Source organism: Chrysemys picta, chromosome 13 (assembly GCF_011386835.1).
Source record: "Chrysemys picta bellii isolate R12L10 chromosome 13, ASM1138683v2, whole genome shotgun sequence".
Classification (NCBI taxonomy): Eukaryota; Metazoa; Chordata; order Testudines; family Emydidae; genus Chrysemys; species Chrysemys picta.
The window spans coordinates 52,231,183-52,255,522 of NC_088803.1; the positions used below are offsets into that span (position 1 = coordinate 52,231,183).

Below are 24,340 nucleotides of genomic sequence, written 5' to 3' on the forward strand. Positions count from 1 at the left end.
CATCTCTAATTAACAGATCAGGTGCTGGGAGTGGCCATGTGCCATCCCCCCACTGAGGCGTGTGTTGAAGGAGCCTCTCTGGTAGCAGTCACTGCCAGGGACTAGCTCCAGAACAGGGGTCTCCGGGCCCAGCTTTCAGATGTCTCTGTGGACAGTGTTTCTGCACGTGCAGTGGCTGGTAAATGCTCTGGTTTGGTATTTGGGAGGGAGATTTAAACACTGTCAGGGAATTCCCTTCCCAAAGAGCAGCCCTCTGCCAGGGCCCCTCTCTCCAACCTTCAATACCCCAGCAGCGTTAGCCTGGGTGCTGAAGATCATGGCAGTCGAAGGGCTGGATTACGTGAGGCTTCACAAGAGAACACGGGTCACCAGCCGCTTCGCTGTGAGAAGTAAAATTAATGGTGGGGAAAAAACAGTTGAGTCTGCAGAGAGGTGGAATAGGGAAATGTAACTTCAGCAATCCACTTCCTTCTGCATTAGGGGAAGGTCTGATCCTGAACCTCAAACTTCTCAGTATCTTTTTGGACAACGGAGAGCTGGCAAAGGCTGTGGTGTTGAAAGGTCGCCCCTCTGACAACAAAATGGCTCCGTTGACCCCTGTGTCTGGATTGTCTCTTCCATGCCTGGTGCTGCTGCTTCTCCTGGAAATCCCTGGTGAGTGTAGAACATAGACCAGGGGTCGGCAACCTTTCAGAAGTGCTGTGCCGAGTCTTCATTTAGTCACTCTAATTTAAGGTTTCGCGTGCCAGTCAGACATTTATTGTTTTTAGAAGGTCTCTTTCTATAAGTCTATAATATAGAACTAAACTATTGTTGTATGTAAAGTAAATAGGGTTTTTAAAATGTTTAAGAAGCTTCATTTAGAATTAAATTAAAATGCGGAGCCCCCTGGACCGGTGGCCAGGACCCGGGCAGTGTGAGTGCCACTGAAAATCAGCTCGTGTGCCGCCTTCGGCACGCATGCCATAGGTTGCCTACCCCTGCTCTAAAGGGAGGAATAAACCCTTGTGTATTTTATATTCTTGACCCCAGCTTGTGATCAGCTTATGCTCTGGAGTGTGAGAACCGGTAACAGTGTTTAAAACTTGATCCCAGCTCGTGTCACTGCAGGGGCTGATCTTCTTTTTATAAACGTCTGATCTTTCTGAAATCTTACTGAGCAATTAGATTCAACAATATCCTGCAGCATTGAATTCCACAGGTTAGTTAGATCTGGGTTAAAAATATTTCTTTTTATCCCTTTAAATCGTGTTGCTTTCAGATTCCATCGCGTGCCATGTCTGTGTGGGGCCATCCAGGGGCAAAATAACCCTCTGTTCATTGGCAGTAAGTGACACACCCAGAAGCTCCTTCTCTGTGGCTGGAGCAGCGCAGCAGCTGAGCTCAGGTCCCTTGTCCCTGCTGGTGCCCATGAGATTCTGTCCTTGCCCCGGCTCCCCTGCTCACGCTCAGCACAACAGCTCCCTGGTCCCTGCCTGCTCCCGGGAGCCGGGGCGGAGCTCTGGAAACGCGGCTCCAGGGCAGCCTGCAGGGGTCGCTGCGGAACAACACAAAGTTACCTCCCAGGCAGACAACACCCCTCCCCGGGCAGGGCCCGGCTCTAGGCAGTGTTAGGATATAGATATTCAGGCCTGTCTGTAAAGGCCTATACTTTAAGAATTTAGGTGTATTCTTATCACTTAGCTAGTTCTAGAGCTGTGAAAGAAAGAATCAAAATCACTGTCTGTCTGTGTAAGGGCCTTGTCGTACTGTGACAGTCTGCGGCTCTGTTCTTAGGCTAAGTAAGGCCTTTGAGAAGTGAACGGTCACATCCTCACATTCCAAACCAGTCACACTGAAATAAGGTGCTATGGGGCTGTTAGAATACAATCCTGTCCTGATATTCCCATCACCTCCAGAGAAAGGGAAGAGCCTAGAAGAGGTAAAAGGACACATAGTTTTATAGCATCCTGTCTGGTAAGAACTCACTTATCAATAGACACAGCTGGAAAACCCTTCTGTCTGTAGAGATGTAGTTGTGAAATCCTCACTTCTGTATTGTTTTGTATGTTTATTTGCATGGTCTCTGCCTGGTTCTGTGATTGTTTCTGTCTGCTGTATAATTAATTTTGTTGGGTGTAAACCAATTAAGGTGGTGGGATATAATTGGTTAAATAACCATGTTACACTGTGTCAGGATTGGTTAGTTAAATTTCAGTAAAATGATTGATTAAGGGATAGCTAAGCAGAACTCAAGTTTTACAGTCAAGTCTGCAGTCAATCAGGAAGTAAGGGGTGGATGGGAACAGGGAATGGGAACAGGGACGGCTCTGTGGTGTCAGAGCTGGGAAGGGGGACACTGAGGAAGGAAACTGGAATCCTGCTGGCTGGAAGTTCACCCCAATAAACATCGAATTGTTTGTGCCTTTGCACTTCGGGTATTTGTTGCTCTCTGTTCATGCGAGAAGGACCAGGGAAGTGAGCGGGTGAAGGAATAAGCCCCCTGACAGGCAGGGCTGGGAGCAGGATCCACACACCGGTGCCGGGCATGTGACTGAACCCCCTGCTGCTGCGGGACTGGGGCTTGTCAACCAGCCTCCCCCAGCCCGGCCTGTTCTCTCCTTCCAGGGGCCGGGGCCCAGGAGTTCCAGTTGCTGCAGCCCCAGGGCGCCGTGTCGGTGTCAGCGGGAGAGACTCTCACACTGATCTGCTCTCTGACTGGGTTCGCTCCAGTAGGACCCGTGAAGTGGTTCAAGGGCTCGGGCAGTGGCCGCCAGCTCGTTTATGCACAGGTGGGATCATTCCCCCGGGTGACGCGGGCTGTGAGTGGCTCTGACACAGACTTCACCATCCACATCAGTGACACCCGCCCCGAGGACGCCGGGATCTATCGCTGTGTGAAGTTTGAGAGGTGGTCGGGAGCCTATGAGGAGTTCAGATCCGGCGCTGGCACCGTCGTGTCTGTGAGCGGTGAGTGCGAGCTCCCCCCAGCCCCACGCCCCTCCCCACCGGGGGCTGGGACCAGGGCGGGGAACAACCCAGCTCGGCCCAGACACTGACCGGGGAGCTGCGCTTCCCACCGAGACTGCAGCAAAGTGGGACCTGAGTTGAGACCAGCACCTGCGGAAGGGGGGGGGGGGGGGATTAGGGAGATGGGGGGAGAAGAGGGAGAGATGTCTGTTCTAGCCCCAGGGATCGCTGCCCCCCAACGAAAACGAAGTGCCAAGTGCACCAGCGTGTGCAGTGAGGGAGACTGGCCGGGTGGGTGTACTGGGGGTGGGGGGGTCAGGTGTTGGGGTGAAGCTGCTGCTTGAGACTTCCTAAACCCAAGGACTCCACTTGCCATTCAGGGCTGGCCTGGCCAGGGGGGCTGGAACAATTTTTACAGCGGGGGTGCTGAGAGCCTTTGAACCAAATTGCAAATTGGGGGTTGGACTAGATGACCTCCTGAGGTCCCTTCCAAGCCTGATATTCTATGATTCTATGAAACCCCGGCTATAATGGAAACTACTTCAAGCCAGGGGGTGCGGCAGCATCCCCAGCACCCCTACTTCCAGCACCTGTGGGCCTGGTCTGGGGCCAGCCAGACGCTTTTGGTGGAGACAGTTGCCAGGCAGAGCTGGGCAGGCCCTGCTGGGTTGAGCTGGCGCACTGCTGTTCACCTGTGAGACCTGCAAGCGACGTGCTGAGCCGTGGTGACGTGCAGTGTCCTCTGAGCCGTGCCAAGGGGATGTCTGGGGATTAGGGTGACCAAACAGCAAATGTGAAAAATCGGGACGGGGGTGGGGGGTAATAGGAGCCTATATAAGAAAAAGACCCAAAAATCAGGACTGTCCCTATAAAATCAGGACATCTGGTCACCCTACTGGGGATGTGTGTGTGTGTGTCTCTGTGTGGGGTGGGGTGGGGTGGGGCAGGCACTGGGATGTGCTCACAGGAACTAACGCAAACTCGCCACTGACTTCCTGTCCATTTGCTGAGCTGATGCATTTACACTGCAGGTCAAATCTCCACTACAGGGTCTGGGCTGTTCTCCAGCCCCGCTCTCTGGATCGGGCTCTTCCTGGAGAAGGTGCTGACAGCCGCCTTCCTCCTCTTCCTCTTCCTGAGAAGCAAAGCGTAACCAGGTAACTGCTGCTTTTCTGTGATTAACACTGGGCAGAGCTCCCAGAGAAAAGGGGCCAGAAGGAACCGCATTTCATGCTGCAGCCCAGGAGCAGAGCAGGAAGGGTTAAAGTCTCACAGGGAGTCAGTGTTGTGGGGTTGGGTGTCTCTGGGGCTGCTCATAGGATCCAGACCCTCCCAGTTCAGGTCCAGCTCAGATCACTAGTGACCTGGTGGTTTTCTGATGGTCCCAGCCCAGTTCCTAGAGACACTAACTGGCCACATCACCAAGTGACCATCTCCCTGGGCACTCAGGCATCAGAGACCCCAAGGATTGGGTACAAGTGGCGGATGAATTGCTCTGCCCCATAGAGTGGGTCCTGCTGGCTTGGGGTGAACTACATGGAAAGCTGGCAGGCCTGGCCAGGCCTTCCACTGCCGGCTGCACCTCGGGCACATTCAAGGCCCTTCGTTCTCAGTGTTTATTTTGTTTACAATTTGCCAGAAATTTATCGGTGTTTATTACAAGAATAAAAAACCAGCACTGTCTGGACCTCCCAGATGGCAGGATGATTAACGGTATGTTGGCAGGGTTCTGGTAGCTGTGTTGGTCCCAGGATATTAGAGAGACAAGGTGGGGGAAGTAATGTCTTGTATTGGACCAACTTCTGTTGGTGGATGGTCCCTCACCTGCCTTGTCTCTCTCATTAACAATATGGACACAGGTGCACACGCATACGTGTGTGTGTTTGTATCTTTCACTACAGAGCCGAACTTCCTTACACATTTACACTTATACTAACTTATTATTACCATAAACACATCTATATAATGTACTGAATTGGATATTCTTAACACAATCTGTATTTTCCTGTCTTTGAGTGGCCCAAAGTTTGATGATAATCAGTAAAAACCCAACAGTAGCTTCTGTAAAACAAAGAATTTTTCAGTAAAAGTCAATAAAAACTGAAAACAAAGAGCCATAGTCACATTCAGCCCCTGTGCTCCTCACCCGCAGCCTGCTCCCCACATGCTCCCTCCATTTGGAAAATGCTTCCCGGGTTTGCTGGGGCAGGTTCCCCCGGGGACACAGTCCAGGGCCCCTGGTGAGCTCTGGAATCTCTGCCCCAGGGGATTCACCCCCCAGAACAAGAGTCCCACTCCAGCCCGAGGGCCAGGCATTCCTGGGTCCCTGACCCTCTCCTGCGCCGGGGCTGTACGAGGGTCCCAGCGACCCTTAACCAGCCTCCCCTGGCATTGCTGCCCAGGTCCCCGTGTCTGTGCCCCACAGAGACAAACCCGCAGCTCGTTCCATCCTGCTCAGCCTGGTCCTCAGCCCAGAGCTGGTGGCACCGTCCCTCGGGGAACACAACAGTTCTAGCTTGAATCCACTCCAGCATCGCCCTCCTCTAGGCTTCCTGATACTCATACCCCAGCCCTGATCCCTGACCTGGAGGGTCCCTCCCCTTTCTAGGGTCACTGGAAATCCAGGAGAGTCAGAGCCCCCAGTAAATCTCCTCTCGGTTAAACGTACAGCGTGAGATGACTGCTCCCCGACACCCCCAGCTCAGGGCGTGGTGGGGGCTGACATGGAGCGTACTAGAGCAGTTTGCCCCTGGGGGGCTCCTCCCTGGGCCGGGTTAATGCTAAGGGACAGGTCATTGACTGACTCTCCTCATTCACCTGTTGGATTCTTTCCTTTTGCAGCCCCTGGTCTATTTCCCAGATTTCTCGCACTGTCGCCACCTGCCAACTTCTCTGTCTGCAGCCTCTGTCCCCCAGTGCAGGAAACAAGTCCCTAGATCAGGGGTGTCAAACTCAATTGCACAGGGGGCCAAAACTCAAAACTCGCGGGCCGAACAGTATAACCATTTATTTAACAGACTAAATATTTATGTTTTTTAACCATTAATATGAACCAAAATACAGGATATCATTCCAAAATAAATACATTTCAACTTAAAATATTTTGCTCTTCATAAAAAAATATCCTGTCAATACAATACATTCAAAATCTGTACATGCTGGAATATTAAAAAATCTGAAAATATAAATAAAAAATTGAATTTAAAGCAAAAGTATAATCATAACAAATCATAACATTCCATTTTCTTGTCCTATTTAGTCAGAGCCTGATACTTGGAGTCTTTTCTTTGCAACAAGTTCGTTTATGTTTGGGGTTAGGTTCTGTGTTGTGAAGATTCTCAGGATCGATTGCAGGTGTTCATCAGTGAGGCGACTCCTGTGTGACGTTTTGTTAATTTTCATCACAGAGAACAGCTGCTCGCACAGATATGTGCTGCCAAACATGGACAGGATTCGAGCCGCATGTTGGCGGAGCTGCGGCATCGCTTCAGGAATGAAGCGAGTGAACTGTGCTGGCCCCGCAGTGTCGTACTTTGCCTTCAGTGTCCCGTTACATTGCAGTTCTATCAGCTCCATCTGCATTTCTACAGGTGCGGTTTCCACATCGACTGCAAATGGGTTGCGAAGCAGCTCGAAGTTACTTTTCTGTGCCTCAAAGTCACTGAAGCGCCGTGCGAACTCAGTGCGCAGCGCGCTGAGTTTTTCAGCAAAGGTGGCATTTGGGAAAACTGTGGCACTTTCTTGGTTCCGTATTACTTGGCAACAGGGAAAGTGAGACAAGTTGCATTGGTGCATTTGTGTCTCCCATAAGCGCAGCTTCACTTGAAATGCCTTCACTGCATCATGCATATCGGTTATTATGTGCTCCCGTCCCTGGAGTTGAAGGTTTAAAGCGCTAAGATGCGACGTTATGTCAGCCAGGAACGCCAACTCACATTTCCACTTTTCATCCCGCAGAACTGTGCAGTCTTTCCCCTTACTGTCCATGAACTGGCAGATTTCCTCTCGCAGCTCAAAGTGTCTTTTGAGAACTTTTCCCCGACTTAGCCACCGGACCTCCGTATGATATGGCATATCGACAAACTCGCTATCTATTTCCCGCAGAAAAGACTGGAATTGGCGGTGATTTAAACCGTGGGCTCTGATAAAGTTGACGGTTTGTGTTACAGTGTTCATCACATGATCCATTTTTAGGACTTTAGCACTCAGCGATTCCTGGTGTATGATGCAGTGATACACTGTCAACTCACCGGCACAGTTCTCCTCCCGCATCTTTGAGCGCATCCTTCCCACCAGTCCATTTTTTTCACCACACATAGCAGGTGCGCCATCTGTTGTAAGTCCAACGAGTTTTTCCCACGGCAGTTTCATGTCGGTTACACTTTGAAATACATTTCCAAAGATGTCTTCTCCTTTCGTTGTCCCGTGCATCGATTTAATGTCCAGTATTTCCTCTGTTACGCACAAATTGGAATCCACACCACGGATAAATATCGCCAGCTGTGCAGTGTCAGTCGCGTCAGTAGTTTCATCCACGGCAAGGGAGTATGCAACAAAATCTTTTGCTCTTTCAATCAACTGTGTTTTCAAATCAGTCGCCATCTCACAAACCCGATTAGCAACAGTGTTTCTGCTGAGGCTTACATTTGCAAACGCTCGCGTTTTATCTGGACAAAGGACGTCGCACACTTTCATCATACAATTCTTTACGAATTCCCCCTCGGTAAACGGCCGTCCTGATTTGGCGATCTCTTCGGCCACAATGAAACTTGCTTTCACAGCAGCTTCACTTTGTGATTTTGCTTTGGTGAAAAACGTCTGCTGGGATGTCAAATTCTTCTTCAACTCCTCTACCTTTTGTAGCTTCTGTCCTGCGCTCAGGTTTTTGAATTTGTTCTCATGTTTCGTCTCGTAGTGCCGTCTTAGGTTATACTCCTTCATTACAGCGATATTACTCCCGCAAAGGAGACACACTGGTTTACCTGCAATTTCAGTAAACATATACTCATTCTCCCACCGGCTTTGAAAGCCTCGGTTTTCAGAATCAATTTTTCTCTTGGCCATTGTTGGGGTCTAGCTTTGATTTGATATTAGCGTTGTATACATCAACAGACCGCGAACTTGAACCGCGGCTTGCCGTTGGCGGCAATTGCACTGCATCATGGGATTTGTAGTGTGTGTTATTGGGGCGTCATATCACAGGGCCATTAAAAACAGATATATAAAACGATTTCGCGGGCCGGATATAATTGTATGGCGGGCCGGATGTGGCCCGCGGGCCTTGAGTTTGACACATGTGCCCTAGATGGTGGAGCTGCAGTGACCCCTGCTGGCCAATCAGATGGAGCCCAGGCTTGACAAAGCGAAGATGAAGGGGTGACCTGGTTGAAGTCAGACAAATTCTGACTGGAAATGAGGCCTAAATTTTTAATGGTGAGAGTAATTAACCATTGGAACAATTTACCAAGAGTTGTGATGGATTCTCCAAAAAGAAGAACAGGAGTACTTGTGGCACCTTAGAGACTAACAAATTTATTAGAGCATAAGCTTTCGTGGACTACAGCCCACTTCTTCGGATGCATATAGAATGGAACATATATTGAGGAGATATATATACACACATACAGAGAGCATAAACAGGTGGGAGTTGTCTTACCAACTCTGAGAGGCCAATTAATTAAGAGGGGAAAAAAAAAAAAAAAAAAACTTTTGAAGTGATAATCAAGATAGCCCAGTACAGACAGTTTGATAAGAAGTGTGAGCATACTTAGAAGGGGAGATAGAATCAATGTTTGTAATGGCTCAGCCATTCCCAGTCCTTATTCAAACCGGAGTTGATTGTGTCTAGTTTGCATATCAATTCTAGCTCAGCAGTCTCTCGTTGGAGTCTGTTTTTGAAGTTTTTCTGTTGTAATATAGCCACCCGCAGGTCTGTCACTGAATGACCAGACAGGTTAAAGTGTTCTCCCACTGGTTTTTGAGTATTATGATTCCTGATGTCAGATTTGTGTCTATTAATTCTTTTTCGTAGAGACTGTCCGGTTTGGCCAATGTACATGGCAGAGGGGCATTGCTGGCACATGATGGCATATATCACATTGGTAGATGTGCAGGTGAACGAGCCCCTGATGGTATGGCTGATGTGATTAGGCCCTATGATGATGTCACTTGAATAGATATGTGGACAGAGTTGGCATCGGGGTTTGTTACAAGGATAGGTTCCTGGGTTAGTGGTTTTGTTCAGTGATGTGTGGTTGCTGGTGAGTATTTGCTTTAGGTTGGGGGGTTGTCTGTAAGCGAGGACAGGTCTGTCTCCCAAGATCTGTGAGAGTAAAGGATCATCTTTCAGGATAGGTTGTAGATCTCTGATGATGCGCTGGAGAGGTTTTAGTTGGGGGCTGAAGGTGACAGCTAGTGGTGTTCTGTTATTTTCTTTGTTGGGCCTGTCTTGTAGGAGGTGACTTCTGGGTACTCGTCTGGCTCTGTCAATCTGTTTTTTCACTTCAGCAGGTGGGTATTGTAGTTTTAAGAATGCTTGATAGAGATCTTGTAGGTGCTTGTCTCTATCCGAGGGATTGGAGCAAATGCGGTTATATCTTAGAGCTTGGCTGTAGACAATGGATCGTGTGGTGTGTCTTGGATGGAAGCTGGAGGCATGTAGGTAAGTGTAGCGGTCAGTAGGTTTCCGGTATAGGGTGGTATTTATGTGACCATCGCTTATTAGCACAGTAGTGTCCAGGAAATGGACCGCTTGTGTGGATTGATCTAGGCTGAGGTTGATGGTGGGATGGAAATTATTGAAATCATGGTGAAATTCCTCAAGGGCTTCTTTTCCATGGGTCCAGATGATGAAGATGTCATCAATGTAGCGCAAGTAGAGTAGGGGCGTTAGGGGACGAGAGCTAAGGAAGCGTTGTTCTAAGTCAGCCATAAAAATGTTGGCATATTGTGAGGCCATGCAGGTACCCATAGCAGTGCCGCTGACTTGAAGGTATATATTGTCCCCAAATGTGAAATAGTTGTGGGTGAGGACAAAATTGTAGTCCACGAAAGCTTATGCTCTAATAAATTTGTTAGTCTCTAAAGTGCCACAAGTACTCCTGTTCTTCTTTTTGCGGATACAGACTAACACGGCTGCTACTCTGAAACCGATGGATTCTCCATCATTGCAATTTTAAAATCAAGACGGGATGTTTCTCTGAAGGATCTGCTCTAGGGATTATCCAGGGGAGGTTCTCTGGCCTGTGCTTTAGAGCAGGTCAGACTAGAGGAGCACAACGGTCCCTTCTGGCCTGGGAATTTAGGAATCTCTGATGGGACGTACCCACCACTCAATCCTGCCTGCTGATGAAAGAGCCACATGAAGGACTCCTGACCGGGCTCCCTGCTCCCTTCAGCCCATCCCTCTGCTCTGTCTGCACTGACCTTTGCTTCAGGGAGCAGATATGTGGAATACGGGGGTGTAACGCCATTCGTTCATGTACAGTGTGTCCGTGAGACCCAGTGGCCTCGAAGCAGCCCCCTGAATCCTGCAGGTTTGGCCTGAGGCTCAGACTCTTGCTCCCTGGGCTGGCAGGAGCTGGGCGTTTTGCAGATGTGACCCTGTGACTTGATTGGAGAGAAATAGACCCCTGCTGTTACTGCTGGGTCTGGCCAATCACCGGAGTGGCCTGGAGAGGGTCCCTGAGGGCCGTGGGCAGGGCCGGATCCCATAGGTGCCCATGCTGGTCTGTGCGCTGGGACACCGGGGAGGTGGGACACAGACCATGTGCAGTGATGGGTTGTGTCTTTTCTGCTACTCTGGACTCTGGCTGAAGTCTCCTGCCTCTGCCCAGCTCTGAAGAGGCAGGAGATGGTTGTGTAATAATTTCTGTTCGACAATAAACCGCCCTGGCAATGCTTGAACTCACCCCAGACGTGCAGAGTCCTTTGGCTGATCTGCCCCTGAGCCGGCCGGCCCGTCCCACGGCAAGGAAAACATCCAGCGTCTCTTTGTGGCTCTGTTGGGGCAGCAGGGAGAGAGAGAGGAGACCTTCAGGGAGCATTTCCTGGCTTCCTAGCGCATGAGTTGGGCTGGGTTGAAGTCCCACATCTTGGAAGATGCTGGGATCAGAAGGCCCCTGTCACGCTGTCCTACAGCAGCTCAGGAGCCTGGTGCCAAGCTCAGGGCAGAGGGTGAGGAAGCCGGATTGGCACAAAGCCCAGATTGGCTGTGAGTTCTGTACTTAGATTTCACCTGCAAACGCCTCAGGCTCCATAACAGCCTTAACATGGAGTCAGAGACAGTCCCCTTGGGCACTCCCGTCTGTCTCACCACCCAGGGACGTTCGCTTTTCCTTCCCATAGATGGTCCCTTGCACCAAAGATCCCAGCAATATTCCGGTTACTCCCAGTCCCAAAGGACCAGTCACTTACCCCAGGTCAATCGCACTTTAGATCTCACCCCAAAGACAATACTTGTAGCCAGTCCTATAATGAGTTCTTTACAAGGTTAAAGCAGATAAACACATCTACACACAAATGACTTCCAAGAACTAATAGAAACCTTTATGTATAAACAAACTGTATATGTCCTTTAGGGCTAACCCAGGCTAAACACTGGGGATTTCTTGCGTATGCCTGAAAAACCTTGTCCTTGAGAATCTAAGCAGCATAGAGACAGAGTTCCTCCTTGTTAGGGCTTTTTATTCCTTCCCTTCTTCTGCTTCAAGTTGCAAACTCAGCTGCTGGGAGAATTCACTTGTGTGTCTCCTCTTCCTGGGTTGCAGCAATCAACAAAGTCTTTTGCCATCTGCTGGTCCATAGTATTTCGTTTGGTAGCGATGGGTCTGCTGTGTCAGGCAGGACATAAGCGCTGCTTTGGGAGACTAGCGTTTCACGCTATTCATGCTACTCTCCTGTCCGCTGGCTCCTGGTTTGCCAGCGTCACAGCCCCCGTGCAGCACCTCCCCCTGAGTGCAGTGTTTGTCATTGAAAAGGGACGTCGCATCTCCTCTGTTATCGCTGTTTGTCATTTCGTGTGTTAGTTACAAAGCCCCCACCCTGCACTAGGTGCGTTTTGATTTTGTATCCAGAACATCTGGAGCTTTTTTGTAGCAGCCCAGGGTTTATCTGGCCCCTCTGCAGTTTGCGGGTTTAACCGCTCCCCTCCCTCCACCCTGCTCTGTCCTATTTAACCTCCTTTTGGAGAGTCCCTTTCCTGGAGCTGTTTTCCCATCAGCCTTTTTCATTTCTTGCCCTGAAAACAAAAGTGCCATTCAAGAGCCAGATCTGCCTCCCTGGCCCCTACCAGGGGGAGTATGAAATCAGCAGGTGCCAGTGGCTGTGGCACAAGCAGTTGGGAGCTGAGCACCATGCAGGGGCAGAACCGGGGAGCTGCCCGTAGAGAGGGGGAGGCAGAGGTGAGGTGAGTGTGGATAGTGGGGGGCACAATTTAAAGGTTCTGGTGTCCTGCAGCGGGGCTCAGGGCTGGCACTTGGGAGACAAAGGAGTTTGGATCTAGAGCGACTCTGGATATGTCGTCGGATGCTCTGGAATAGCAGCTGGAGACTGTTCCAGCAGAGAGCTGCTCCGGAGCTTCCAGCCGACGGGGACGGCCAGCTTGGACAGTGCCTGGTTGGCAGCACGAGACCTGTCAGGCTTCAGGACCCAAGGGAAAGGCTGGTGCAGCTGGTGCCAAGGGGAGCTCTGGGCAGGGCAGGAAGGCAGGGCCTGGGGCAGACAAGTGAAGGAGGCAGAGAGCTGCTGTAGGTGAATGGCTGTCTGGGGTGGGCAGGCGAGAGCAGAGATCCCAGCACCAGCTGTGTTACGAGGGAACGGGGGCAGGCGCTGTGGGTGCTGGCAGTAAACGCCTGGAGCCAGCTGCCTGCAGGAGGGTGGGGAGAGGCTCTAGCTGTGAGGGACCTGCCCTGAGCCTGCAGGCAGCTGGGGCAAGGGGCAGCTGTGTGCCCAGGGAGATATGAGCTGGGCACATATAGGGGGAAGGAGAAGAGACAGCTGTTCAGGGGAGGGTGGGGGACAGTCAGACACTGGGTATTGAGAACTGGGGCAGGAACCAGCTGTGCAGGGGAGAGATGCTGAGCACTGAGGTCTCTAGCCAGCTGTGCACTGGGGGGAGAGGGCAGGAGCCAGATGTGCAGGGGTGTGAGCCGGGGAGAGGCGCTGTGGACACTGCCCAGAGCAGGTGCAGGCGCCGTCTCTCTGCAGCATGACAAGGGAGCCTGGCGCCCCACTGCCCAGTGTCCTGCCTGCCCAGGGGAAGCTCTGGGGTGGTTTTGCTGAGCCAAGGACTGTGTGAGAAGGGGAGAAGTTGGCGGCGAGTCTCCTACAGCAGCCAGCCCCCAGCCTGTGCCCTGGGGAGGGGTCAGGGGTCCCCAGCAGATATAAACCGTGGTAGAAATGGGAGGGGGATGTTACCCCATGTACCCCCCGAAACACAGACATCGTCCCTTGTCTGATTTCATTGTCCAGTCATTAAACCCGCTGAACTGCATCCAAAGAGCCCATCACCTGGCTGCTGGGTACTCACTGGAATGCTTCATGGCAGACGTCATTGATCAAGTCGCTCAGAACCAGGACAGATGCAAACAGGACGCCAGACGCACAGAGATCCCTTGGTGCTGCTGTAGGTTTGTGGTCAGAGGATTCAGCTGGCAAAGGGAAAGACATCACAGCAGAAAACAAGGAAGACGTGTATAATTCAGTTTGGGTGCCCGCCCTGCTCCCTGTGATTTCATTTGGGAGAGATCGAGTTCTCCACAAACTGACACAGAGTGAAAACACAATGGAGCAGAGGATGATGGAGCTTTAAGTTTAGAAATGGGACAAAACCAAAAACAGACTCTCAAATCCTAACCCATGGAAATATTTGAGGGGGACATGGTTTAGTGCCGGCCTCCATTTATTTATTAATTATCATCACACACCGCCGAGATCTAGCCCCATGGTGCTAAGTGCTGTACAAACACAGTGTAAGAGACACTTACCTGCCCTAAATAATTTCCCATCTGTCATAAATGAAGGAGGGGGGTAACTCCCTTTTACGGACACCCAGCCAGCCAGTTAGCTATAAAATCCCTGTTAGTAGCTGTTCGTTTATTTGGGCTTTTCTTTAACCTTTTACAGGTAAAGCAAAGGTTAAAAAGAAGGGAGTGGGCACCTGACCAAAAGAGCCAATGGGAAGTCTAGAACTTTTTAAAATTGGGAACCAACTTCCCTTTGTCTGTGTGTTGTGGTTTTCCAGGGAAGAGCAGAACAGGGCAGCACTTATGCTGTGAGACGCTAAAAGCCAGGTATGAAAATCATCAGATCAGACCTAGAGATTACTTATCTGAAACCCCAGACATGTAAATAAGGCAGGGAAAATGTCGGAAGACTTGATCTGGGTTATTTCTTTTATTTCTTATTGGTTTGTGGATTGCTCTGTGCTAACCCCAGGGGCTTTTGTTTTGCTTGTAACCTTCGAGCTGAACCACAAGCTAAAGATCCAGCAAAAGCCTAAGTTCCAGATGTATTTTTTCTTTTTGTTTTTAATAACATTGACCTTTTGAAAGACCAGGACTGGATTTTTCTGTCCCTAAGAGGTTTGTGCACATGCTTTTTTAACTAGCTGGTGGCAACAGCTGATTTCCTTTGTTTTTCATTCTCAGCTGTTCCCTGGAGGGGGGGTGAAAGGGCTTGAGGGTACCCCCCAGGAAGGAATTCCCAAGTGCGCCTTCCTGGGTTCTCAAAAGGGTTTTTTTTGCATTTCAGTGGGGGCAGCATCTACCCATCCAAGGGCAGAGAGAAGCTGTAACCTTGGGAGTTTAATACCAGCCTGAAGTGACCAGTATTAATTTTTAGAATCCTTGTGGACCCCACCTTCTGCACTCGAAGTGCAAAGTGGGGAATCAGCCCTGACACCAGCTAACTAGCCAAGTCAGACAAAGGCAATTTCAAGATGGGAACGGGGGCCCTGAAGGACTCAGCGACTTCCCCGGGGTCACAGATAATTGAACCTCTCCTGGATCCCAGTCCAGTGCTTTTAGCTCAGAACCAGGACCTGTGCAAACCGGAGGCCTGAAGCACAGGTGAAAACACAATGGCGCAGAGGTTGATGAAGCTTCAGACTAGAAATGGGACAAAAACAAAAACAGACTCTCAAATCCTAACCCATGGAAATATTTGAAGGGGGACATGGTTTAATACCTGCCTCCATTTATTTATTATCATCAGGATTATTTTTACAGTCTTGAGCACAGTGCTGAGATCTAGGCCCCATGGTGCTAGGTGCTGTACAAACACAGTGTAGGAGACAATTCCCTGCCCTAAATAATTTACCCACTAACTATCCAAGTGAGAAAAAGGACAATTTCAAGATGGGAACGGGGGCCCTGAAGGACTCAGCGACTTCCCCAGGGTCACAGATAATTGAACATCTCCTGGATCCCAGTCCAGTGCTTTTAGCACAGATCTTAGCCAAACTAGATCCGAATTAACACCCAAAGCCAAACTCCAGCCTAGACCTAATCCAGACCCACCCTCTCCCTGCCCAGCCCATCTCTAATTAACAGATCAGGTGCTGGGAGTGGCCATGTGCCGTCCGCCCACTGAGGCGTGTGTTGAAGGAGCCTCTCTGGTAGCAGTCACCGCCAGGGACTAGCTCCAGAACAGGGGCCTCCGGGCCCAGCTTTCAGACGTCTCTGTGGACAGTGTTTCTGAACGTGCAGTGGCTGGTAAATGCTCTGGTTTGGTGTTTGGGAGGGAGATTTAAACACTGTCAGGGAATTCCCTTCCCAAAGAGCAGCCCTCTGCCAGGGCCCCTCTCTCCACCCTTCAATACCCCAGCTGCGTTAGCCTGGTGCTGAAGATCATGGCAGTCGAAGGGCTGGATTACGTGAGGCTTAACGAGAGAACACGGGTCACCAGCCGCTTCGCTGTGAGAAGTAAAATTAATGGTGGGGAAAAAAACAGTTGAGTCTGCAGAGAGGTGGAATAGGGAAATATAACTAACGCAATCCACTTCCTTCTGCATTAGGGGAAGGTCTGATCCTGAACTTCAAACTTCTTAGTATCTCTTTGGACAACGGAGAGCTGGCAAAGGCTGCGGTGTTGAAAGGTCGCCCCTCTGACAACAAAATGGCTCCGTCGACCCCTGTGTCTGGATTGTCTCTTCCATGGTTGGTGCTACTGCTTCTCCTGGAAATCCCTGGTGAGTGTAGAACATAGACCAGGGGTCGGCAACCTTTCAGAAGTGCTGTGCCGAGTCTTCATTTAGTCACTCTAATTGAAGGTTTCACGTGCCAGTCATACATTTAACGTTTTTAGAAGGTCTCTTTCTATAAGTCTATAATATCTAACTAAACTATTGTTGTATGTAAAGTAAATAGGGTTTTTAAAATGTTTAAGAAGCTTCATTTAAAATTAAATTAAAATGCGGAGCCCCCGGGACCGGTGGCCAGGACCCGGGCAGTCTGAGTGCCACTGCAAATCAGCACGCGCGCCACGTTCAGTACACGTTCCATTAGTTGCCTACTCCTGCTCTAAAGGGAGGAATAAACTCTTGTGTATTTTATATTCTTGACCCCAGCTTGTGATCAGCTTATGCTCTGGAGTGTGAGAACCGGTAACAGTGTTTAAAACTTGATCCCAGCTGGTGTCACTGCAGGGGCTGGTCTCCTTTTAATAAGTGTCTGATCTTTTTGTAGAAATCTTACTGAGCAATTAGATTCAACAATATCCTGCAGCAGTGAATTCCACAGGTTAGTTAGATCTGGGATAAAAATATTTCTTTTTATCCCTTTAAATCATGTTGCTTTCAGACTTCATTGGGTGCCATGTCTGTGTGGTGCCATCCAGGGGCAAAATAACCCTCCGTTCATTGGCAGTAAGTGACACACCCAGAAGCTCCTTCTCTGTGGCTGGAGCAGCGCAGCAGCTGGGCTCAGGGCCCTTGTCCCTGCTCATGCCCATGAAGTTCTGTCCCTGCCCCAGCTCCCCTGCTCACGCTCAGCACAACAGCTCCCTGGGCCCTGCCTGTTCTCGGGAGCCGGGGCGGAGCTCTGGAAACGCGGCTCCGGGGCAGCCTGCAGGGGTCGCTGTGGAACGACACAAAGTTACTCCCCAGGCAGCCAAAGCCCCTCCCTGGGCAGGGCCTGGCTCTAGGCAGTGTTAGGATATAGATATTCAGGCCTGTCTGTAAAGGCCTATACTTTAAGAATTTAGGTGTATTCTTATCACTTAGCTAGTTCTAGAGGTATAAAAGAGAGAATCAAAATCACTGTCTGTCTGTGTAAGGGCCTTCTCGTACTGTGACAGTCTGCGGCTCTGTTCTTAGGCTAAGTAAGGCCTTTCAGAAGTGAACGGTCACATCCTCACATTCCAAACTAGTCACACGGAAATAAGGTGCTATGGGGCTGTTAGGATACAATCCTGTCCTGATATTCCCATCTCCTCCAGAGAAAGGGAAGAGCCTAGAAGATGTAAAAGGAAACTTAGTTTGATAGCATCCTGTCTGGCAAGAACTCACTTATCAATAGACACAGCTGGAAAACCCTTCTGTCTGTATAGATGTAGTTGTGAAATCCTCACTTCTGTATTGTTTTGTATGGTTATTTGCATGGTCTCTGTCTGGTTCTGTGATTCTGTCTGCTGTATAATTAATTTTGTTGGGTGTAAACCAATTAAGGTGGTGGGACATAATTGGTTAAATAACCATGTTACAATGTGTCAGGATTGGTTAGTTAAATTTCAGTAAAATGATTGGCTAAGGGATAGCTAAGCAGAACTCAAGTTTTACTATATAGTCTGCAGTCACTCAGGAAGTAAGGGGGGGATGGGAACAGGGAATGTGGGTGGGGAATTGGAATCATGTTTTGCTAACGGGGGAATGGGAACAGGGAATGGGAACAGGGACGGCTCTGTGGTGTCAGAGCTGGGAAGGGGGACACTGAGAAGGAAACTGGAATCCTGCTGGCTGGAAGTTCACCCCAATAAACATACAATTGTTTGCGCGTTTGGACTTGGTGTCTTGGTGCTCTCTGTTCATGGGAGAAGGACCAGGGAAGTGACAGGGTGAAGGAATAAGCCCCCTGACAGTCAGGGCTGGGAGCAGGATCCACACAGCGGTGCCGGGCGTGGGACTGAACCCCCTGCTGCTGCGGGACTGGGGCTTGTCAACCAGCTTCCCCAGCCCGGCCTGTTCTCTCCTTCCAGGGGCCGGGGCCCAGGAGCTCCAGCTGCTGCAGCCCCAGGGCGCCGTGTGGGTGTCACCGGGAGAGACTCTCACTCTGACCTGCTCTGTGACTGGGCTCCAGCCAGTGGGACCCGTGAAGTGGTTCAAGGACTCGGGCAGTGGCCGCCAGCTCGTTTATGGAAACGTGGGATCATTCCCCCGGGTGACGCGGGCTGTGAGTGGCTCTGACACAGACTTCACCATCCGCATCAGTGACACCCGCCCCGAGGACGCCGGGATCTATCACTGTGTGAAGTTTGAGAAGGGGTCGGTAGTCGATGAGGAGATCAGATCCGGCAATGGCACCGTCGTGTCTGTGAGCGGTGAGTGCGAGCTCCCCCCAGCCCCACGCCGCTCCCCACCGGGGGCTGGGACCAGGGCGGGGAACAACCCAGCTGGGCCCAGACACTGACCGGGGAGCTGCGCTTCCCACCGACACTGCAGCAAAGTGGGACCTGGGTTGAGACCTACACCTGCCGGGGGGGCGGGGTTATGGGTTTTAGGGAAAACGAAGTGCCAGGTGCACCCGGGGGTGCAGTGGGCGGTGACTGGCCGGGTGGGTGCATTGGGGGGGGGGGTCAGGTGTTGGGTTGATTCTTCTCACTGGGCCCCTCCAGAAAGAGCTGCCAGAGCTGCTGGCGGGGGGGGGGGGGGGGTACCCGGCTCTGCCGCCCTTCGCAGCCTCCAGCAGAACCGGCTGCGACTCCTCACACTCACCTCCGCGGGGGAATCGCTCCCAGAACCAGGGGGTTTCTCCTCCCCCCAGTGCCCGGGGCAGCCCCATGGAGACGGGGAGCGAGGAGCAGGCAGGCTGGGGCGGCTGCAGAGAGTTTGTGCTTCCTTGGCAGAACTGAGCTGCGGCCAGACCCGGTCCTGGGGTGAATCTACTCGACCCCCCGCCCCCATCCCCTGTAGGGCTCCGGCTGTGGGCACAGAGCTCGGCTGCAGCCATGGGGTTACTGGGATGTTTTTCTGCCTTTCCTATGACACTTCCCCAGCCCCAGCAAAGACTCTCCTAGTCTTGCCCCCCCACTTTGCATTTGCTCAGGGGCAGAGGGGCTGGAACTCCCCCGATCTCAGGTTGTCCCTGTGGGGAGGTGGGTCCCGTGGGCGGGGGGCTGGGCTCTCAGGCGCAGAGGGATCTGACTGATAAACGCTTCTCCCTGCAGCCAGACCGTCGGCCCCGTCCGTGTCTGGCCCCCCCAGCAGGGCAGAGCCGGGTTCCCCAGTGACTTTCACCTGCACGTCAGGAGGATTTTCCCCCAGAAACATCACTGTGACCTGGCTCAAAAATGGGGCCAAACTCCCAGCCCCCCAGCCCCGGGTTCTCCCTGCACACGAGAGCGTCTCCTACAACATGTCCAGCACCGTGGGGGTGAACCTGACCGCAGGAGACGCCCGCTCCCAGCTCACCTGTCAGATAGAGCACAGCACCTTACCGGCTCCCCTGCGTGCGAGTTACAACCTCAGCGCTGCCCTGCGAGGTAGGAGCCCAGCCGGGGCTGACCCCTGGGGGCTCCGCTACTAGGGGTGGGGGGCTGAGACGGACCCATCGCCCTTTGGGTCTCTTTTGGGTGGGTATTTTGTGGGGGGTCAGACACTGAAATCCAGATTTGGGTCCAGTCTGTGCCCTGTGCCCGTCTCTCATCCTCAGGCACGTAGAGACCCTTCCCTTGGGCCAGGAAGAGCCCTGGTCCGACCCAGAGGGTTCGGGGTGTGTGTGGAGGGTGTGTGGGTTGGAAGGTGTTTGTCCTTGTCTGAACCCCGGTAAGATCCCACCCCCCAGTTGAAGTTACCCAGCGCGCTGTGCGTTTTGTCCAAAGAGGAAGGGAAGGGAAAGTGGGGACGTGGGGAACATTTTTTCCCCCTCTGGTAATTCTGTTTGTTTTCAAAGAATTTCCCTGAGCCTCCCCCGAGCTGGGAAGGGCCTGGAGAAAGAGATTCCAGTGAGAGCTGGACATGCTCAGGGATTCATAGATTCTAGGACTGGAAGGGGCCTCGAGAGGTCATCGAGTCCAGTCCCCTGCCCGCATGGCAGGACCAAATACATGGCAGGGTAGATGGACGTGGGCTCAGTGGGAAGGTCTGTTTGTCCAGCCCCAGGAATTCCCCTGTAACTCAGCAGGAAAAGGAGAATTTCTGTAGATGCCGAGCGCAGGATATCTGTTCTCAGTTCCCCCCAGGCTGCGAGTGGGCACTGCCCCAGCGGCGCCCGTCGCACTGAACGAGTCTGTGACGTTCACCTGCTACGCGGAGGGGTTTTACCCGAAGGACGCGAGTCTCACCTGGCTGGAGAACGGAAATGAGATGAATCTGGGAAAACCCTCCCCCATGACTCAGAATCCAGACGGGACGTACACGCTCCAGAGCTCCCTGGAGGTCAAAGCAACCGAGCAGAGGAGGCAGTCTGCGTTCACCTGTCGGGCTGTGCACGATTCCCAGCCCCCCGTCAGTGCCAGCGCGATGCTGAGACTCTCCCAGGTTCCTGCTGACCCAGGTAAAGATCCCACTTCACCTACTGCAGGTAAATGTGCAGTCGAACCCTCCCCCCCTGTACTGCTGGGAAACGCCAGGTCTGGTCTGCGGAACCCAGGGGCCATTTCAGCCCATCTCTGCCAGGGGAGCCCCTCAGTGTAACAGCCACTCTTTTATTCCAGGATTATCGCTCAGCTCTGCTCTCCTGGGGACCGGGGGCGGAGCGGGAGGGGGCAGGTTGGGGGCAGGAAATGTCACTTCGGCCGCACTCTGTGCCAAGGGAAGATGCTCTGTGCAGCCCTGCAGGGTGTGACTGTCTCTTGGAGAGGGGCTTGAACATGGTCACTCCTGAGTCCTTATTCTCCTGCTCTGCAAAGCTCGAGGTCTCCCCTGTAGAGTCTGGGCTGCCCTGGGGCCAGCCAGCAGCGTGTGGATACAGCTGCCAGGCAGAGCTGGGCAAACTCTGCAGGGGCCATTTGCCAACCTGCTGTTCACAGACAGGAACTCGCCAAGCCCCATGGAAGGACAGTTTCCTCGGAGCCCGGTAAAGGGGCATGTGAGCCAGGCACTTCTCTTGTCTGCGGGTGAGAGGGGGGAATGGCGGGGAGGAGGGGGTTCCTGTCCATTGGCTGATCTGATACATTTACACAGCAGGTCAGAGTCTGTTCTCCAGCCCCGCTCTCTGGATTGGGCTCTTCCTGGAGAAGGTGCTGACAGCCGCCTTCCTCCTCTTCCTCTTCCAGAGAAGCAAAGCGTAACCAGGTAAATGTAGATTTGCTGTGAGTTCCCCTGGGAGCCAGAGGGAACGGATTGTAATGCTGCAGCCCAGGAGCAGAGCAGGAAGCGTTAAAGTCTCAGAGGGAGTCAGTGTTGTGGGGTTGGGTGTGTCTGGGGCTGCTCATGGGATACAGACCCTCCCCGTCTGATGCCAGCCCAGATCACTAGTGACTGGGTTCTGCTGGGGCAGGTTCCCCCGGGGACACAGTTCAGGGCCCCTTGTGAGCTCTGGAATCTCTGCCCCAGGGAATTCACCCCCCAGAACAAGAGTCCCACTCCAGCCCGAGGGCCAGGCATTCCCGGGTCCCTGACCCTCTACTGCGCCGGGGCTGTACGAGGGTCCCAGCGACCCATTAGTGGCTCTGGACCGGATTCCTTAGTTCCAGAGCCCGGTGACTGCTGTTATCCAGCCTCCCCTGGCATTGCTGCCCAGGTCCCCGTGTCTGTGCCCCACAGAGACAAACCCCCAGCTCGTTCCATCCTGCTCAGCCTGGTCCTCAGCCCAGAGCTGGTGGCACCGTCCCTCGGGGAACACAACAGTTCTAGCCTGAATCCACTCCAGCATCGCCCTCCTCTGGGCTTCCTGATACTCGTGCCCCAGTCCTGATCCCTGACCTGGAGGGTCCCTCCACTTTCTAGTGTCACTGGAAATCCAGGAGAGTCAGAGCCCCGAGTAAATCTCCCCTCGGTTAAACATACAGCGTGAGATGACTGCTCCCCGACACCCCCAGCTCAGGGCGTGATGGGGGCTGACGTGGAGCATACTAGAGCAGTTTGCCCCTGGGGGGCTCCTCCCTGGGTCGGGTTAATGCTAAGGGACAGGTCATAGACTGACTCTCCTCATTCACCTGTTGGATTCTTTCCTTTTGCAGCCCCTGGTCTATTTCCCTGTTTTCTCGCACTGTTGCCACCTGCCAACTTCTCTGTCTGCAGCCTCTGTCCCCCAGAGCAGGAAACGAGTCCCTAGATGGTGGAGCTGCAGTGACCCCTGCTGGCCAATCAGATGGAGCCCAGGCTTGACAGAGCGAAGGTGAAGGGGTGACCTGGTTACAGTCTATAAGTACCTACATGACGTGGGGAACGAACATTTCATAATGGGCTCGTCAGTCTGGCAGATAAAGGTCTGACACACGATCCAATGAATGGAAGTTGAAGCCAGACAAATTCTGAATGGAAATGAGGCCTAAACTTTTAATGGTGAGAGTAATTAACCATTGGAACAATTTACCAAGAGTTGTGGTGGATTCTCCATCATTGACAATTTTAAAATCAAGACGGGATGTTTCTCTAAAGGATCTGCTCTAGAGATTATCCAGGGGAGGTTCTCTGGCCTGTGCTTTAGAGCAGGTCAGATTAGAGGAGCACAACGGTCCCTTCTGGCCTACGAATTTAGGAATCTCTGATGGGACGTACCCACCACTCACTCCTGCCAGCTGACGAAAGAGCCACATGAAGGACTCCTGACTGGGCTCCCTGCCCTCTTCAGCCCATCCCTCTGCGCTGTCTGCACTGACCTTCGCTTCAGGGACTAGATATGTGGAATACGGGGGTGTAACGCCATTTGTTTCTGTGTAATACGCTGTGTGTCCGTGAGACCCGGTGGCCCCGGAGCAGCTCCGCTGAGTCCTGTGGGGTTGGCCTGATGCTCAGACCTGGGCTGGCAGGTCCCCGGGCTGGCAGGAGCTGGGCGTTTTATGGATTTGACCCTGTGACTTGATTGGAGAGAAACAGACCCCTGCTGTTACTGCTGGGTCTGGCCAATCACCGGAGTGGCCTGGAGAGGGTCCCTGAGGGCCGTGGGCAGGGCCGGATCCCATAGGTGCCCATGCTGGTCTGTGCGCTGGGACACCGGGGAGGTGGGACACAGACCATGTGTAGTGCTGGGTTGTGTCTTTTCTGCTACTCTGGACTCTGGCTGAAGCCTCCTGTCTCTGCCCAGCTCTGAAGAGGCAGGAGATGGTTGTGTAATAATTTCTGTTCGACAATAAACCGCCTTGGCAATGCTTGAACTCACCCCAGACGTGCAGAGTCCTTTGGCTGATCTGCCCCTGAGCCGGCCGGCCCATCCCACGGCAAGGAAAACATCCAGCGTCTCTTTGTGGCTCTGTTGGGGCAGCAGGGAGAGGGAGAGGAGACCTTCAGGGAGCATTTCCTGCCTTCCTAGCGCATGAGTTGGGCTGGGTTGAAGTCCCACATCTTGGAAGATGCTGGGATCAGAAGGCCCCTGTCAAGCTGTCCTACAGCAGCTCAGGAGCCTGGTACCAAGCTCAGAGCAGAGGGTGAGGAAGCCGGATTGGCACAAAGCCCAGATTGGCTGTGAGTTCTGTACTTAGATTTCACCTGCAAACGCCTCAGGCTCCATAACAGCCTTAACATGGAGTCAGAGACAGTCCCCTTGGGCACTCCCGTCTGTCTCACCACCCAGGGACGTTCGCTTTTCCTTCCCATAGATGGTCCCTTGCAGCAAAGATCCCAGCAATATTCCGGTTACTCCCAGTCCCAAAGGACCAGTCACTTACCCCAGATCAATTGCACTTTAGATCTCACCCCAAAGACAATACTTGTAGCCAGTCCTATAATGAACTATCTGAATATTTATTATATAGGAAAAGGAAACAAGAGCGTCCTTTACAAGGTTAAAGCAGATAAACACATCTACACGCAAATGAATTCCAACCTTAAGTTTCAAGAACTAATAGAAAAGTGTATGTATAAACAAACTCTGTATGTCCTTTAGGGCTAATCCAAGCTAAACACTGGGGATTTCTTGCATATGCCAGAAAAACCTTGTCCTTGAGAATCTAAGCAGCATAGAGACAGAGTTCCTCCTTGTTTGGGCTTTTTATTCCTTCCCTTCTTCTGCTTCAAGTTGCAAACTCAGCTGATGGGAGGAATTCACTTGTGTGTCTCCTCTTCCTGGGTTGCAGC

The 24,340-nt window shown here is 52.1% G+C and overlaps 1 protein-coding gene across 1 annotated transcript; it reads left to right on the forward strand.

The window, feature by feature from the left end:
- Window positions 1–221: 221 nt before the first annotated feature.
- On the forward strand, window positions 222–23,425 carry LOC101952660 (signal-regulatory protein beta-1-like). The gene is made up of 10 exons (XM_065565238.1): window positions 222–654; window positions 2,608–2,949; window positions 3,981–4,101; window positions 15,775–15,872; window positions 15,965–16,138; window positions 18,142–18,483; window positions 19,330–19,644; window positions 20,334–20,684; window positions 21,290–21,397; window positions 22,285–23,425. The coding sequence occupies exons 1-9, from the start codon at window positions 399–401 to the stop codon at window positions 21,391–21,393; spliced, it is 2,103 nt and encodes a 700-aa protein (XP_065421310.1). The 5' UTR covers window positions 222–398; the 3' UTR covers window positions 21,394–21,397; window positions 22,285–23,425.
- Window positions 23,426–24,340: the final 915 nt, after the last annotated feature.